The sequence below is a fragment of the Oncorhynchus mykiss genome, chromosome 18 (assembly GCF_013265735.2).
Source record: "Oncorhynchus mykiss isolate Arlee chromosome 18, USDA_OmykA_1.1, whole genome shotgun sequence".
NCBI lineage: Eukaryota > Metazoa > Chordata > Actinopteri > Salmoniformes > Salmonidae > Oncorhynchus > Oncorhynchus mykiss.
Window position 1 is genome coordinate 71,741,049 of NC_048582.1, and position 16,512 is coordinate 71,757,560.

A 16,512-nucleotide genomic window follows, 5' to 3' on the forward strand; every position below is an offset into this window, starting at 1 on the left:
TCAGGTCCATAGGGTCCATAGGGTCCATAGGGTCCATCAGGTTCATCAGGTCTATCAGGTCCATCCGGTCCATAGGGTCCACCAGGTCCATAGGGTCCACCAGGTCCATCAGGTCCATCAGGTTCATCAGGTCCACCAGGTCCATCAGGTCCATAGGGTCCATAGGGTCTATCAGGTCCATCAGGTCCATCCTGTCCATCAGGTCCATAGGTTCATCAGGTCCACCAGGTCCATCAGGTCCATAGGGTCCATAGGGTCAATCAGGTTCATCAGGTCCATAGGGTCCATAGGGTCCATCAGGTTCATCAGGTCCATAGGGTCCATAGGGTCCATAGGGTCTATCAGGTCCATCCGGTCCATCCGGTCCATCCGGTCCATCCGGTTCATCCGATCCATCAGGTCCATCCGGTCCATCAGGTCCATCAGGTCCATAGGGTCCACCAGGTCCATAGGGTCCACCAGGTCCATCAGGTCCATCCGGTCCATCAGGTCCATCAGGTCCATCAGGTCCATAGGGTCCACCAGGTCCATAGGGTCCACCAGGTCCATAGGGTCCATAGGGTCTATCAGGTCCATCAGGTCCATCCTGTCCATCAGGTCCATAGGTTCATCAGGTCCACCAGGTCCATCAGGTACATAGGGTCCATAGGGTCCATCAGGTTCATCAGGTCCATAGGGTCCATAGGGTCTATCAGGTCCATCAGGTCCATCCGGTCCATCCGGTCCATCAGGTCCATCAGGTTCATCAGGTCCACCAGGTCCATCAGGTCCATAGGGTCCATAGGGTCCATCAGGTTCATCAGGTCCATAGGGTCCATAGGGTCCATAGGGTCTATCAGGTCCATCCGGTCCATCCGGTCCATCCGGTCCATCCGGTCCATCAGGTCCACCAGGTCCATAGGGTCCACCAGGTCCATCAGGTCCATATGGTCCATAGGGTCCATCAGGTTCATCAGGTCTATCAGGTCCATCCGGTCCATCCGGTCCATCCGGTCCACCAGGTCCATAAGGTCCACCAGGTCCATCAGGTCCATCCGGTCCATCCGGTTCATCCGATCCATCAGGTCCATCCGGTCCATCAGGTCCATCAGGTCCATAGGGTCCACCAGGTCCATAGGGTCCACCAGGTCCATCAGGTCCATCCGGTCCATCAGGTCCATCAGGTCCATCAGGTCCATAGGGTCCACCAGGTCCATAGGGTCCACCAGGTCCATCAGGTCCATCAGGTCCATCAGGTCCATCAGGTCCATAGGGTCCATCAGGTCCATCAGGTCCATCAGGTCCATAGGGTCCATCAGGTCCATAGGGTCCATCAGGTCCATCCGGTCCATCAGGTCCACCAGGTCCACCAGGTCCATCAGGTCCATCAGGTCCATAGGGTCCACCAGGTCCATAGGGTCCACCAGGTCCATCCGGTCCATAGGGTCCACCAGGTCCATAGGGTCCACCAGGTCCATCAGGTCCATCAGGTCCATCAGGTCCATCCGGTCCATACGGTCCAGTTTATTTTTGAGACAGAAGAATGTCTCTCCAGGATGGATGAGCTGAAAAGTCCTCAGGGTTTGTTAGACGGTCTCTTGGAGCGCTGCTTTTCTTCGCCGTGGAAGAACATCGACGGAAGTAACAAGTCCCACTTGACATGCCCCACCGTCCCCCTCACACCTGGCTGTCGCCACCGCTCCTGGTAGCCCGTCTACCGGCTCTGCTTATATTCAGCCACCCTCTGTGCTTGTTCAGCGTCCAACTGTACAGGTTCATCCTCAGTACATTCTGTCTCTAATAAATACTGCGTTCTACCTCAAAGTCTGACGTGATTTATTAAAGGTTATTATGATGATTTGCCAGTAAGCAATCAAACTAACTACTTTAGCTACGAGAATACGCAACAGTTGGCTGCCTCCCAGGAGTTTTTTTTTTAAACGAAATAACACAAAGTCTCACGGAAAGAGAGGGCAGTCGGAACCCAAAGTAAATGAGGAAGATAATAGAATCTTGCTTCTTCTCACGATCGGCAAAAATTAACAAATGTACAAATGTATAACATATTGATAACGATGTATAACTTTACAATATAAATGACAAAACAGCCAGCTTTGGAGAAGTTAGAAAGTATGTTTCTCTGCGTTTGAGAGGAGTTGGCTAGAAGATACCCATAGACTTCCATCAATTCCGCTAAGCTAACAATATGCTAACTTCAATTTCCTTCAAACTGCACGCAGAGACATTCAAGTGGTGTCCATGAGTTTGTCTGACTGGATATGTAGGAAATCCCCAAATACTTAAGTATACCTTTAATTATGTTATATTACACAAATGTCCCTATGGTGGACAAAACGTGATACTATATTTCACAAGCTTGCATTTTCACCACATAAAACTCAGTGGCACATGAAACTCTGGAGGGCTCTCTGAATAACAGTTGATGGCCGCACACCATGTACATCGATTTCAGAGTCAAACCATCATTTTACAGCTCATTCGGAAAGAATTCAGAACCCTTTGACTTTTTTTCCCACGTTGTTAACTTACAGCCTTATTCTAAAATCCTCATCAATCTACACACGATACCCCATAATGACAAAGCAAACATCTTTTTAGAAATGTACTCAGTAGTTTGGTGAAGCACCTTCGGCAGCAATTAGAGTCTTAAGTCATCTTGGGAATGACACTATAAGCTTGGCAAACATGTATTTGTGGAGTTTATCAAGCTCTGTCAGGTTGTATAGGGAGCATCGCTGAACAGCTATTTTCAGGTCTCTCCAGAGATATTCGATCGGGTTCAAGTCTGGGCTCTGGCTGGGCCACTCAAGGACATTCAGAGACTTGTCCCAAAGCCACTCCTGCATTGTCTTGGCTGTGTGCTTAGGGTCAATGTCCTGTTGGAAGGTGAACCTTCACCCCAGTCTAAGGTCCTGAGCACTCTGGAGCAGGTTTTCATCAAGGATCTCTCTGTACTTTGCTCCGTTCATCTTTCTCTCGATCCTGAATAGTCTCCCAGTACCTGCCGCTGAAAAACATCCCCACAGCATGATAATACCACGACCATGCTTCACCGTAGGGATGGTGCCAGGTTTCCTCCAGACATGATGCTTGGCATTCAGGTCAAAGAGTTCTATCTTGCTTTCATCAGACCAGAGGATCTTGTTTCTCATGGTGTCAGAGGCTTCCAACTGGCAACTCTACAATAAAGGCCTGATTGGTGGAGAGCTGAAGAGATGGTTGTCCTTCAATCAAGTTGAAGAAAAATCTCAAAGATGGTCAATGGAAACAGGAAGCACCTGAGCTCAATTTCAAGTCTCAAAGCAAATGGTCTGAATACTTATGTAAATAAGGTAACACATTTCCAGACATTTCTAAAAACCTAACCTCGAAATGCAATGTACTTAACAACCAACCAGTGTTGATATCCAATGTTGATATCCAGGTCGTGATTCGTTGAAGTTAAATAACAAACCACTGATTTGTTCCCGCCTCCCAGAATCTCCATCCAACATTCTAGAATTTAGATAACTGTCTCCAACAAATTCCACATTGACTCTGTACTGTAACACCCTGTATATAGCCTCCACATTGACTCTGTACCGTAACACCCTGTATATAGCCTCCACATTGACTCTGTACCGGTACCCCCTGTATATAGCCTCCACATTGACTCTGTACCGTAATACCCTGTATATAGCCTCCACATGGACTCTGTACCATAACACCCTGTATATAGTCTCCACATTGACTCTGTACCGTAACACCCTGTATATTGCCTCCACATTGACTCTGTACCGTAATACCCTGTATATAGCCTCCACATTGACTCTGTACCGTAACACGGTCTGTCTGTCTGTCTGTCTGTCTGTCCATCTGTCTGTCTGTCTGTCAACCCGATTTCCCCCATAATCGATATCAGTGATTTATTGCCACTTGTCTGCATGTGCAGTTTATATACTGCTATTGTTACTATCGTTGCACATGTATGTGTCGATAGTACATTTTATGTTTTTCAATATATCACAAAGTGTTTTGCATTTTGGTTATTGATGTGGGCACGTTAAACCTGTGTTTTGACATTGGGCTACATATCGAAATCTCTTGTGAACAGGAAGCAGTGACAGTCTAGTCGCCTAGAGGTTAGAGCATTGGGCCAGTAACCAGCAGGTAGCCTAGTGGTTAGAGTGTTGGGCCAGTAACCAGCAGGAAGCCTAGTGGTTAGAGTGTTGGGCCAGTAACCAGCAGGTAGCCTAGTGGTTAGAGCGTTGGGCCAGTAACCAGGAGGTAGCCTAGTGGTTAGAGTGATGGGCCAGTAACCAGCAGGAAGCATAGTGGTTAGAGTGTTGGGCCAGTAACCAGCAGGTAGACTAGTGGTTAGAGTGTTGGGCCAGTAACCAGCAGGTAGCCTTGTGGTTAAAGCGTTGGACTAGTAACTGAAAGCTTGCTAGATTGAATCCCCGAGCTGATAAGGTTAAAATCTGTCGTTCTGCCCCTGAACAAGGCAATTAACCCACTGTTCCTAGAAAGTCAGTGTAAATAAGAATGTGTTCTTAAAAACTTCTAATGGCTGGGGGCAGTATTGAGTAGCTTGGATGAATAAGGTGCCCAGAGTAAACTGCCTGCTCTTCAGTCGCATTTGCTAATATATGCATATTATTTGGATAGAAACAACTCTGAAATTTCTAAAACTGTTTGAATGATGTGTGTGAGTATAACATAACTCATATGGCAGGCAAACACCTGAGAAAAATTTCAACCAGGAAGTCGGAAATCTGAGGTTGGTCGATTTTCAACTCAGCCCCTATTGAAAATGCGGTGGGATATTGGTTATGTTGCACTTCCTAAGGCATCCACTAGATGTCAACCGTCTTTACAAACTTTTTTTGAGGCTTCTACTGTGAAGGGGGGCTGAATGAGAGGGGAATGAGTCAGGTCTGCTAGCAGCCACAAGCTGGTAACGCGCATTCACATGATAGGTATCTCCCGTTCCATTTGCTTTTCTGAAGACAAAGGAATTCTCCGGTTGGAACATTATTGAAGATTTATGTTAAAAACATCCTAAAGATTGATTCTGTACTTTGTTTGACATGTTTCTACGGTAAAGGACCTTTTTGACATTTCGTCTGCAACTAGTGAACGCACTTCGTGAGATTCGATTTGATAACCAAACGTGCTAACAAAAGTAGCTATTTGGACATAACTTATGGACATTATCAAACAAATCAAACATTTATTGTGGAACTGGGATTCCTGGGAGTGCATTCCGATGAAGATCATCAAAGGTAAGTGAATATTTATAATGTCATTTCTGACTTCTGTTGACTGCACAATATGGCAGATATCTCTTTGGCTGGTTGGGTTTCTGAGCACCGTACTCAGATTATTGCAGGTTTGCTTTTTCCGTAAAGCTTTTTTGAAATCTGACACATCGGAGAAGGAGAAGTTTATCTATATTTCCATGTATAACACTTGTATTTTCATCAATGTTTATTATGAGTATTTCTGTAAATTGATGTGGCTCTCTGCAAAATCACCGGATGTTTTTGGAACTACTGAACATAACGCGCCAATGTATAGTGAGATTTTTTTTATATAAATATGAACTTTATCGAACAAAACATACATGTATTGTGTAACATGAAGTCCTATGAGTTATCTGATGAAGATCATCAAAGGTTAGTGATTCATTTTATCTCTATTTCTGATTTTTGTGACTCTACTCTTTGGCTGAAAAATGGCTGGGTTTTTCAGTGACTTGGTGGTGACCTAACATAATCATTTGTGGAGCTTTCTCTTTAAAGCCTATTTGAAATTGGACACTGTGGTGGGATTAACAACGAGATTACCTTTAAAAAGGTATAAAATACTTGTATGCTTGAGGAATTTTAATTATGAGATTTCTGTTGTTTTGAATTTGGCGTCCTGCACTTTCACTGGCTGTTGTCATATAATCCCGTTAACGGGATTTCAGCCGTAAGAAGTTTTAACAGACTAAAAAGTTTAAGGGATTCAAAAAAAAACATCAACATTCATTTCCAAAGTTGTACTAAAATCAGGTAACAATGGCTGGACAATTCCAAAAACATACCCTGATTTATTTCTTTTGATAATATACCAGAAATCTCCAAAACGGGTTTGGAAATGGCTTTAGCGCTAGCTTGCATTATCAGATATACATTCACAATTAGCTCTCGGATTTAACAAGTCAGTAATGAACAAATTAATATTTTACAAACCAAGCCAAACCTTCCCATAACCCAGACAACGCGGGGCCAATTGTGCGCCGCCCTATAGGACTCCCGGTCACAGCCGGTTCTGATACAGCCCAGGATCGAACCAGGGTCTGTAGCACTGAGATGCAGTGCCTTATACCGCTGTGCCGCTTGGGAGATACTGTATAAACAGGGGGCTAAAGTACAGTATCTCCCTGGGGTGGTTTATCACTCGAACAAGGAGAGGGAGGCTAGCAGGTTACGGCAAATCCTGATTGGTTGTCTTGGAGGGAGGTGTCAGGCCCTGTTTAAAAGGGCAGGAACATTTGCTATAGAGACAGGATTGGTAACATTGCAGTGATTTTATAGTTTGAGAGAGCAATCACTTTGGCAGTATTTCACCTTGGGTTGCGTAGTGCATTAGACCCAGTTGATAGAATCTTAAATAGCTTTCACGGTGCCCCAACGCCCCCCTCACTTCCCAAAAAATAAAAGGTACTCTGTGTTTTCCCACTACCACTGTCCTTGCTGATAAAGATTTAGGAAAATGTACTTCACACGATTTTGATGTGTTGTTGTCTAACCTAGCTACTGCATCTTAAGACGAATGCACTAATTGTAAGTCACTCTGGATAAGAGAGTCTGCTACATTACTCAAATGTAAAGAGAGAAAGATGAGGAGGTGTCCTCTCCTCTCACCTTCACAGCGTGGCACAGCGTTGTCCCAGACCACGTTTCCATCCTTCAGGATACAGGAGACAGTCTGGGAGCCATGGGTCTTGACAAAGCCCTCCTCACACAGGAAGGAGATGGAGCTGCCCAGCTGAAGGTTCTCGCCAAACCTCTTCCCATTCACTGGAACCCCCGGGTCTGGACATTCATTGTGGCGGAACGCTGGGGAGAGAGAGGGAGAGAGATAGAGCGAAGGGTCAAGGTCTGTCATTGAGTTGGAGTTTGGAGATGAGTGTGTAGGTTGGATGATGGGCAGGTGTGATTGTGTGTGTTTGAGTTTTGATTTTAGAAAGTGTCCGTGATGGTGGGAGAGTGGTGTGTGTGTAACCGGTGTGAAATGGCTAGCTAGTTAGCGGGGTGCACTCTAATAGCGTTTCAATCAGTGAAGTCACTCGCTCTGAGACCTTGAAGCAGTTGTTTCCCTTGCTCCCTTGCTCTGCGAAATATATGCAGCCCTTCCACACCAGATAACATGGTGGAAATGATGCATTGATAGAGAGAGAGAGAGAGAGAGAGAGAGAGACAGAGAGACAGACAGACAATGTTCACACATGTTTCCCATGCCAGTAAAGCCCCTTTAAATGAATTGAATTGAATTGAATTGATGTACCCTCCTTTGTTTTTCCTCTATTGGAGACCAGTGTATTCTATTGGAGACCAGTGTATTCTATTGGAGGCCAGTGTATTCTATTGGAGGCCAGTGTATTCTATTGGAGACCAGTGTATTCTATTGGAGGCCAGTGTATTCTATTGGAGACTAGTGTATTGTATTGGAGACCCGTGTATTCCATTGGAGACCAGTGTATTCTATTGGAGGCCAGTGTATTCTATTGGAGGCCAGTGTATTCTATTGGAGGCCAGTGTATTCTATTGGAGGCCAGTGTATTCTATTGGAGGCCAGTGTATTCTATTGGAGACCAGTGTATTCTATTGGAGGCCAGTGTATTCTATTGGAGACCAGTGTATTCTATTGGAGGCCAGTGTATTCTATTGGAGGCCAGTGTATTCTATTGGAGACCAGTGTATTCTATTGGAGGCCAGTGTATTCTATTGGAGACCAGTGTATTCTATTGGAGGCCAGTGTATTCTATTGGAGACCAGTGTATTCTATTGGAGACCAGTGTATTCTATTGGAGACCAGTGTATTCTATTGGAGACTAGTGTATGGTTTGTTATGTTTCTTTTCCTTGTCATTTCAACTGATTTACCTTAGGCTGGTTGCCTTGGAGATGAGAATTGGCCTCATTAACGAGCTACCTGTCAGGTTCGAGTGGAGAGCTCACCTCATAAGTACATGGTGACAGACCGTGCACGTTGTCTCTGTGCTACTTGTTGCTACTTGGCTACCTGCCAAACGTTTTAGCTTTTTACTCTTAATAACCATTGAATCAAACTGTATTTAACAAGTCAACCAACGTCTTATTGTTGACCTCCTATACATAACATTGTCATTGCAGTCGCTGTTCTCATAATATGCAGGAGAACTATCACACTGTGGTGAGAAGAGCAGAGTTGCAAGCCAAGCTTCAGACAAAATCGTTAGGAAATGTAAGTGTAGGAAAGGATAAAACAGCGTCTGTGCCAGCAGTAAGTACAGATAGTAGTATAAATCCCACAGTCTCCGCAGCCAGACAAAACAGTTCCTTTAGGCAGATGATCTTCTCATGACTTTTAGAAAAACAGGCTGTCAGCTCAACTAAATAATGGAGTCAACTATATAATGCTGTCAACTATATAATTGTCATATAAATGCCGGATTAAGTAATATGACATGCTATTCAATAAAATAATTTCTCCGTAATTAATATCACCTGATTGAGCGAATCATGTAAATGTAATTAACTGGAGAGTCGGGCACCACAAAATAATATTTATAGAGCTGTTATCTTCCGAATAAACTCTTAAAGACCTAGTAATATTTTACATCCATAGCAGTCAACATTAATCTTCATCTTACTTCAGTCTCATCGGAAAGTTGTAAATTCTTGGTTATCTGCATGAACCCTGGCCAACAAGTTGAATCAGCAATACAAAATTGGGTTCAATAATTGATTTACTAAATACCTAACTAATCACACATACGCATAATTAATCATAACTTGATTACAAATTATGTCATAAAGGAAAACGTCCCTAGCGGACGGAACAGATATGACAGCTGGTTACCCAAAGAAAAGTGGGTTGGGTTTGAGTGAAAGAGTGGGAAGACTGAAGAACAAAGGGAGAAGCTATGTCTCTATCGGGTCGTAGGCAGCTACTCTATTGTAAATACAGTATCTTATGCATTCTAAATTACCGCCCATTTGGAAAAGGAAAATGCAGTAAATATTTACTCTGAGCTGCGCTTCAATAGGTTGGTGGTAGATGGAAGGCCATGTTGCCCAACAGAGTCCTTTGAAGAATGTCTCTGGTGGTCAATTGGATACGTTGTAGTAACGTCGTTGTGAGGTAGATGGGATACTCTGTCTGTTCCTTCCTAACCTGCGTTTGCAGCTGTGGTCGCTAACTCAAAGGCTAGGAGGTATCACTTCTGTCGTGAATAAGAATTCAAAAGTTCATACCATTCGCAACCAAAGCTCATGCTAATGTTGGCTTTGTTCTGTAATTATTATCTGAACCATTCTGACATAGGACCGTCATCCTACCTCATCTTAACAGGAAGTTATGTTGTCGTCAAGGGCTTATATAGGAAGGGAGATGAGGGTGTGTTTGAATAGTTTTATAGCCCTTGTTCCATCACAGGGGAGGGCCATTGATTGAGCAGCAATACCTTATGAAAATCCAAATCTCACATTTTAGAAGCTAAAATCACATTTCTTCCCATCACAAATAATTTCATATTCAAACATTTAAATTGAACAACAATTCCATGTGAATCCGATAACTCTGATGTGTAGACTTTCCACTGTAGAGTTTGTCATCTTATCATTGATGAGAATGTCTCAGATGACAACCGAACTGACATCATATTCATTAAGTACCACCGCATATGTTCAATTGTTCGGATTACCAGAATATAGTTAATTTCCCCCACCTTCTGATGTTCCCAGAATCTCTATGTTAACCAAGTTTTTTAAAAATGTAACCTCAGTAGGGTAGAGAGAGGAAAAAGGGGGGAAGAGGTATTTATGACTGTCATAAACCTACCCCCCAGGCCAACGCCATGACATAATGCTGTCAACTATATAATGCTGTCAGGTCAACTATATAATGGAGTCAACTATACAATGGAGTCAACTATATAATGGAGTCAACTATATAATGCTGTCAACTATATAATGCTGTCAGGTCAACTATATAATGGAGTCAACTATACAATGGAGTCAACTATATAATGGAGTCAACTAAATATAATGCTGTCAACTATATAATGCTGTCAGGTCAACTATATAATGGAGTCAACTATACAATGGAGTCAACTATATAATGGAGTCAACTAAATATAATGCTGTCAACTATATAATGGAGTCAACTATATAATGGAGTCAACTATACAATGGAGTCAACTATATAATGGAGTCAACTATATAATGGAGTCAACTATATAATGGAGTCAACTAAATATAATGCTGTCAACTATATAATGCTGTCAGGTCAACTATATAATGGAGTCAACTGTATAATGCTGTCAGGTCAACTATATAATGGAGTCAACTGTATAATGCTATCAGGTCAACTATATAATGGAGTCAACTGTATAATGCTGTCAGGTCAACTATATAATGCTGTCAGGTCAACTATATAATGCTGTCAGGTCAACTATATAATGGAGTCAACTATATAATGGAGTCAACTATATAATGGAGTCAACTATATAATGGAGTCAACTATATAATGGAGTCAACTGTATAATGGAGTCAACTATATAATGGAGTCAACTGTATAATGCTGTCAGGTCAACTATATAATGCTGTCAGGTCAACTATATAATGGAGTCAACTATATAATGGAGTCAACTATATAATGGAGTCAACTATATAATGGAGTCAACTATATAATGGAGTCAACTATATAATGCTGTCAACTATATAATGCTGTCAGGTCAACTATATAATGGAGTCAACTGTATAATGCTGTCAACTATATAATGCTGTCAGGTCAACTATATAATGGAGTCAACTGTATAATGCTGTCAGGTCAACTATATAATGGAGTCAACTATATAATGCTGTCAACTATATAATGCTGTCAGGTCAACTATATAATGGAGTCAACTGTATAATGCTGTCAGGTCAACTATATAATGGAGTCAACTATATAATGGAGTCAACTATATAATGCTGTCAGGTCAACTATATAATGGAGTCAACTATATAATGCTGTCAGGTCAACTATATAATGGAGTCAACTATATAATGGAGTCAATTATATAATGGAGTCAACTATATAATGGAGTCAATTATATAATGCTGTCAGGTCAACTATATAATGCTGTCAGGTCAACTGTATAATGCTGTCAGGTCAACTGTATAATGCTGTCAGGTCAACTATATAATGGAGTCAACTATATAATGCTGTCAGGTCAACTATATAATGTTGTCAGGTCAACTGTATTATGCTGTCAGGTCAACTGTATAATGCTGTCAGGTCAACTATATAATGGAGTCAACTATATAATGGAGTCAACTATATAATGGAGTCAACTATATAATGGAGTCAACTGTATAATGCTGTCAGGTCAACTATATAATGGAGTCAACTATATAATGGAGTCAACTATATAATGCTGTCAGGTCAACTATATAATGGAGTCAACTATATAATGGAGTCAACTATATAATGGAGTCAACTATATAATGCTGTCAACTATATAATGGAGTCAATTATATAATGCTGTCAATTATATAATGGAGTCAACTATATAATGCTGTCAGGTCAACTATATAATGGAGTCAACTATATAATGGAGTCAACTATATAATGCTGTCAGGTCAACTATATAATGGAGTCAACTATATAATGGAGTCAACTATATAATGGAGTCAACTATATAATGGAGTCAACTATATAATGCTGTCAGGTCAACTGTATAATGGAGTCAACTATATAATGCTGTCAGGTCAACTGTATAATGGAGTCAACTATATAATGGAGTCAACTGTATAATGCTGTCAGGTCAACTATATAATGCTGTCAGGTCAACTATATAATGGAGTCAACTATATAATGGAGTCAACTATATAATGCTGTCAGGTCAACTATATAATGGAGTCAACTGTATAATGCTGTCAGGTCAACTATATAATGGAGTCAACTATATAATGCTGTCAGGTCAACTATATAATGCTGTCAGGTCAACTGTATAATGGAGTCAACTATATAATGGAGTCAACTGTATAATGCTGTCAGGTCAACTATATAATGCTGTCAGGTCAACTATATAATGGAGTCAACTATATAATGGAGTCAACTATATAATGCTGTCAGGTCAACTATATAATGGAGTCAACTGTATAATGCTGTCAGGTCAACTATATAATGGAGTCAACTGTATAATGCTGTCAGGTCAACTATATAATGGAGTCAACTATATAATGCTGTCAGGTCAACTATATAATGCTGTCAGGTCAACTATATAATGGAGTCAACTATATAATGGAGTCAACTATATAATGGAGTCAACTATATAATGCTGTCAGGTCAACTATATAATGGAGTCAATTATATAATGGAGTCAACTATATAATGCTGTCAGGTCAACTATATAATGGAGTCAACTATATAATGGAGTCAACTATATAATGGAGTCAACTATATAATGGAGTCAACTATATAATGGAGTCAACTATATAATGGAGTCAACTATATAATGCTGTCAACTATATAATGCTGTCAGGTCAACTATATAATGGAGTCAACTATATAATGGAGTCAACTATATAATGGAGTCAACTATATAATGGAGTCAACTATATAATGGAGTCAACTATATAATGCTGTCAGGTCAACTATATAATGGAGTCAACTATATAATGCTGTCAACTATATAATGCTGTCAACTATATAATGGAGTCAACTATATAATGGAGTCAACTATATAATGGAGTCAACTATATAATGGAGTCAACTATATAATGGAGTCAACTATATAATGGAGTCAACTATATAATGGAGTCAACTATATAATGGAGTCAACTATATAATGGAGTCAACTATATAATGGAGTCAACTATATAATGGAGTCAACTATATAATGGAGTCAACTATATAATGCTGTCAACTATATAATGCTGTCAGGTCAACTATATAATGCTGTCAACTATATAATGGAGTCAACTATATAATGGAGTCAACTATATAATGGAGTCAACTATATAATGGAGTCAACTATATAATGGAGTCAACTATATAATGGAGTCAACTATATAATGGAGTCAACTATATAATGGAGTCAACTATATAATGGAGTCAACTATATAATGCTGTCAACTATATAATGCTGTCAGGTCAACTATATAATGGAGTCAACTGTATAATGCTGTCAGGTCAACTATATAATGGAGTCAACTATATAATGGAGTCAGGTCAACTATATAATGGAGTCAACTATATAATGGAGTCAGGTCAACTATATAATGCTGTCAGGTCAACTATATAATGGAGTCAACTATATAATGGAGTCAACTATATAATGGAGTCAATTATATAATGGAGTCAACTATATAATGCTGTCAATTATATAATGGAGTCAACTATATAATGGAGTCAACTATATAATGGAGTCAACTATATAATGGAGTCAACTATATAATGGAGTCAACTATATAATGGAGTCAACTATATAATGCTGTCAACTATATAATGCTGTCAGGTCAACTATATAATGGAGTCAACTGTATAATGCTGTCAGGTCAACTATATAATGGAGTCAACTATATAATGGAGTCAGGTCAACTATATAATGGAGTCAACTATATAATGGAGTCAGGTCAACTATATAATGGAGTCAACTATATAATGCTGTCAGGTCAACTATATAATGGAGTCAACTATATAATGGAGTCAACTATATAATGGAGTCAATTATATAATGGAGTCAACTATATAATGCTGTCAATTATATAATGGAGTCAACTATATAATGGAGTCAACTATATAATGCTGTCAACTATATAATGGAGTCAACTGTATAATGCTGTCAGGTCAACTATATAATGGAGTCAACTATATAATGGTGTCAGGTCAACTATATAATGGAGTCAACTATATAATGGAGTCAACTATATAATGGAGTCAATTATATAATGGAGTCAACTATATAATGCTGTCAACTATATAATGGAGTCAACTATATAATGGAGTCAACTATATAATGGAGTCAATTATATAATGCTGTCAGGTCAACTATATAATGGAGTCAACTATATAATGCTGTCAATTATATAATGCTGTCAGGTCAACTATATAATGGAGTCAACTATATAATGGAGTCAACTATATAATGGAGTCAACTATATAATGGAGTCAACTATATAATGGAGTCAATTATATAATGGAGTCAACTATATAATGCTGTCAATTATATAATGGAGTCAACTATATAATGCTGTCAATTATATAATGCTGTCAGGTCTACTCAGCTGGTCATTCAGCCGATAGAAACCAGTTTTCTCCACTAAGTAAAGAATCAGAGTTCTCAGGTCTCTCCTCCATCAGTTACCTGCAGTATTAGACTTAAAAAGAATAATCCAGCGATCATACACTATTTACCAGGGCGCAGGGCTACCGACGTTAAGGCAAATCTGAAGATGGTGCTCGCTAAGGCTAAAACTGGTGAGTGTAGAGAGTATAGAGATATTGTTATCCACGTCGGCATAATTTTCTAACCCCTCCCAGTTAGGGGGAGTGATGAGCTCTACAGCAGTAATTGTCTCTGGCCCCTCCCAGTTAGGGGGAGTGATGAGCTCTACAGCAGTAATTGTCTCTGGCCCCTCCCAGTTAGGGGGAGTGAAGAGCTCTACAGCAGTAATTGTCTCTGGCCCCTCCCAGTTAGGGAGAGTGATGAGCTCTACAGCAGTAATTGTCTCTGGCCCCTCCCAGTTAGGGGGAGTGATGAGCTCTACAGCAGTAATTGTCTCTGGCCCCTCCCAGTTAGGGGGAGTGATGAGCTCTACAGCAGTAATTGTCTCTGGCCCCTCCCAGTTAGGGGGAGTGATGAGCTCTATTACAATACATTTCCTGTTCTTTGTGGGTTTGTCTTTTGTTTGCCTCTTCCTTGGTAAATTGAGTGGGTCTCATGGTGGGTGTCTTTTAGGTCCCAGTTGTTGTTGCTAGTCAACTTTCAGTGGACACTACCATGAGTATCTTTCAGAACCTCTCCTAAAACCCCACTTGATTCATTTTGGTTGTTGTCAGTGACTCTTTGTTAGTTCCCCCTTCTCTCTGAGCGACATTGTTTGGTTTTCTAGCTGGGGAACGCAATACTCTACAGCTGCATCGCACAACTCAATCGCCAGTTGAAAACTGTCAGTCCCATAATATATAATTGTAGATAACTGGCCCTCTTTCTGGGACCCGCAGACAGGACACACAAAACAGGACCAAGCCTGGCATGCAGAGGTGTGACGGACTCCATCCTAGCTGGAGGGGTGCTCTCATCTTATCTATAAACATAGACAGGGCTCTAACTCCTTTTAGCTCCACAATGAGATGGGTACAGGCCAGGCAGAAGGCTGTTAGCCAGCCTGTTAGCTTAGTGGAGTCTGCCACTAGCACAGTCAGTCTAGTCGGGTCAGTGTTGGTCTTATCAATCTCACTGGAATAAAGACCTCCTCCATTCCTGTCATTATTGAAAGAGATTGTGTTCACATCTCAAAATAGGGTTACTTAATGTTAGATCTCTCACTTCCAAGGCAGTTATAGTTTATGAACTAACCACTGATCATAATCTTGATGTGATTGGTCTGACTGAAACGTGATGAATTGACTGTGTTAAAATGGGGCTTTTTCCTCCTGGTTACACGAGTGACCATATCCCCCCTGCGCATCCCGCGAAGGCGGAGGTGTTGCTAACATTTACGACAGCAAAAAGACAGCGTTTTCTGAGCTTCTAGTCATGAAATCCATACAGCTCCTCAATCACTTTTTATAGCTACTGTTTACAGGCCCCCTGGGCCATATACAGCGTTCCTCACTGAGTTCCCTGAATTCCTATCGGACCTTGTAGTCATAGCAGATAATATTCAAATTTTTGGTGACTTTAATATTCACATGGAAAGGTCCACAGACCCACTCCAAAAGGCTTTCGGAGCCATCATCGACTCAGTGGGTTTTGTCCAACATGTCTCTGGACCCACTCACTGCCACAGTCATACTCTGGACCAAGTTTTGTCCCGTGCAATAAATATTGTGGATCTTAATGTTTTTCCTCATAATCCTGGACTATCGGACCACCATTTTACAATCCCAAGAAATAATCTGCTCAGACCCCAACCAAGGTTAATCAAAAGTCGTAGTATAAATTCTCGGACAACCCACAGATTCCTAGATGCCCTTCCAGACTCTGTCCACCTACCCAAGGACGTCAGAGGACAACACTCAGTTAACCACCTAACTGAGGACCACCAAGCAGGAAGTCTTCCAACCA

At 41.0% G+C, this 16,512-nt stretch overlaps 1 protein-coding gene across 1 annotated transcript in view; it reads right to left on the reverse strand.

Moving 5' to 3' along the window:
* Positions 1–16,512, reverse strand: part of LOC110518582 (CUB and sushi domain-containing protein 2-like) — a 458,013-nt gene that overhangs the window by 419,520 nt on the left and 21,981 nt on the right. Inside the window, exon 4 of the mRNA XM_036953653.1 lies at positions 6,894–7,088. Coding sequence (XP_036809548.1) covers positions 6,894–7,088 — 195 coding nt within the window. The remainder of the gene's footprint in view (positions 1–6,893; positions 7,089–16,512) is intronic.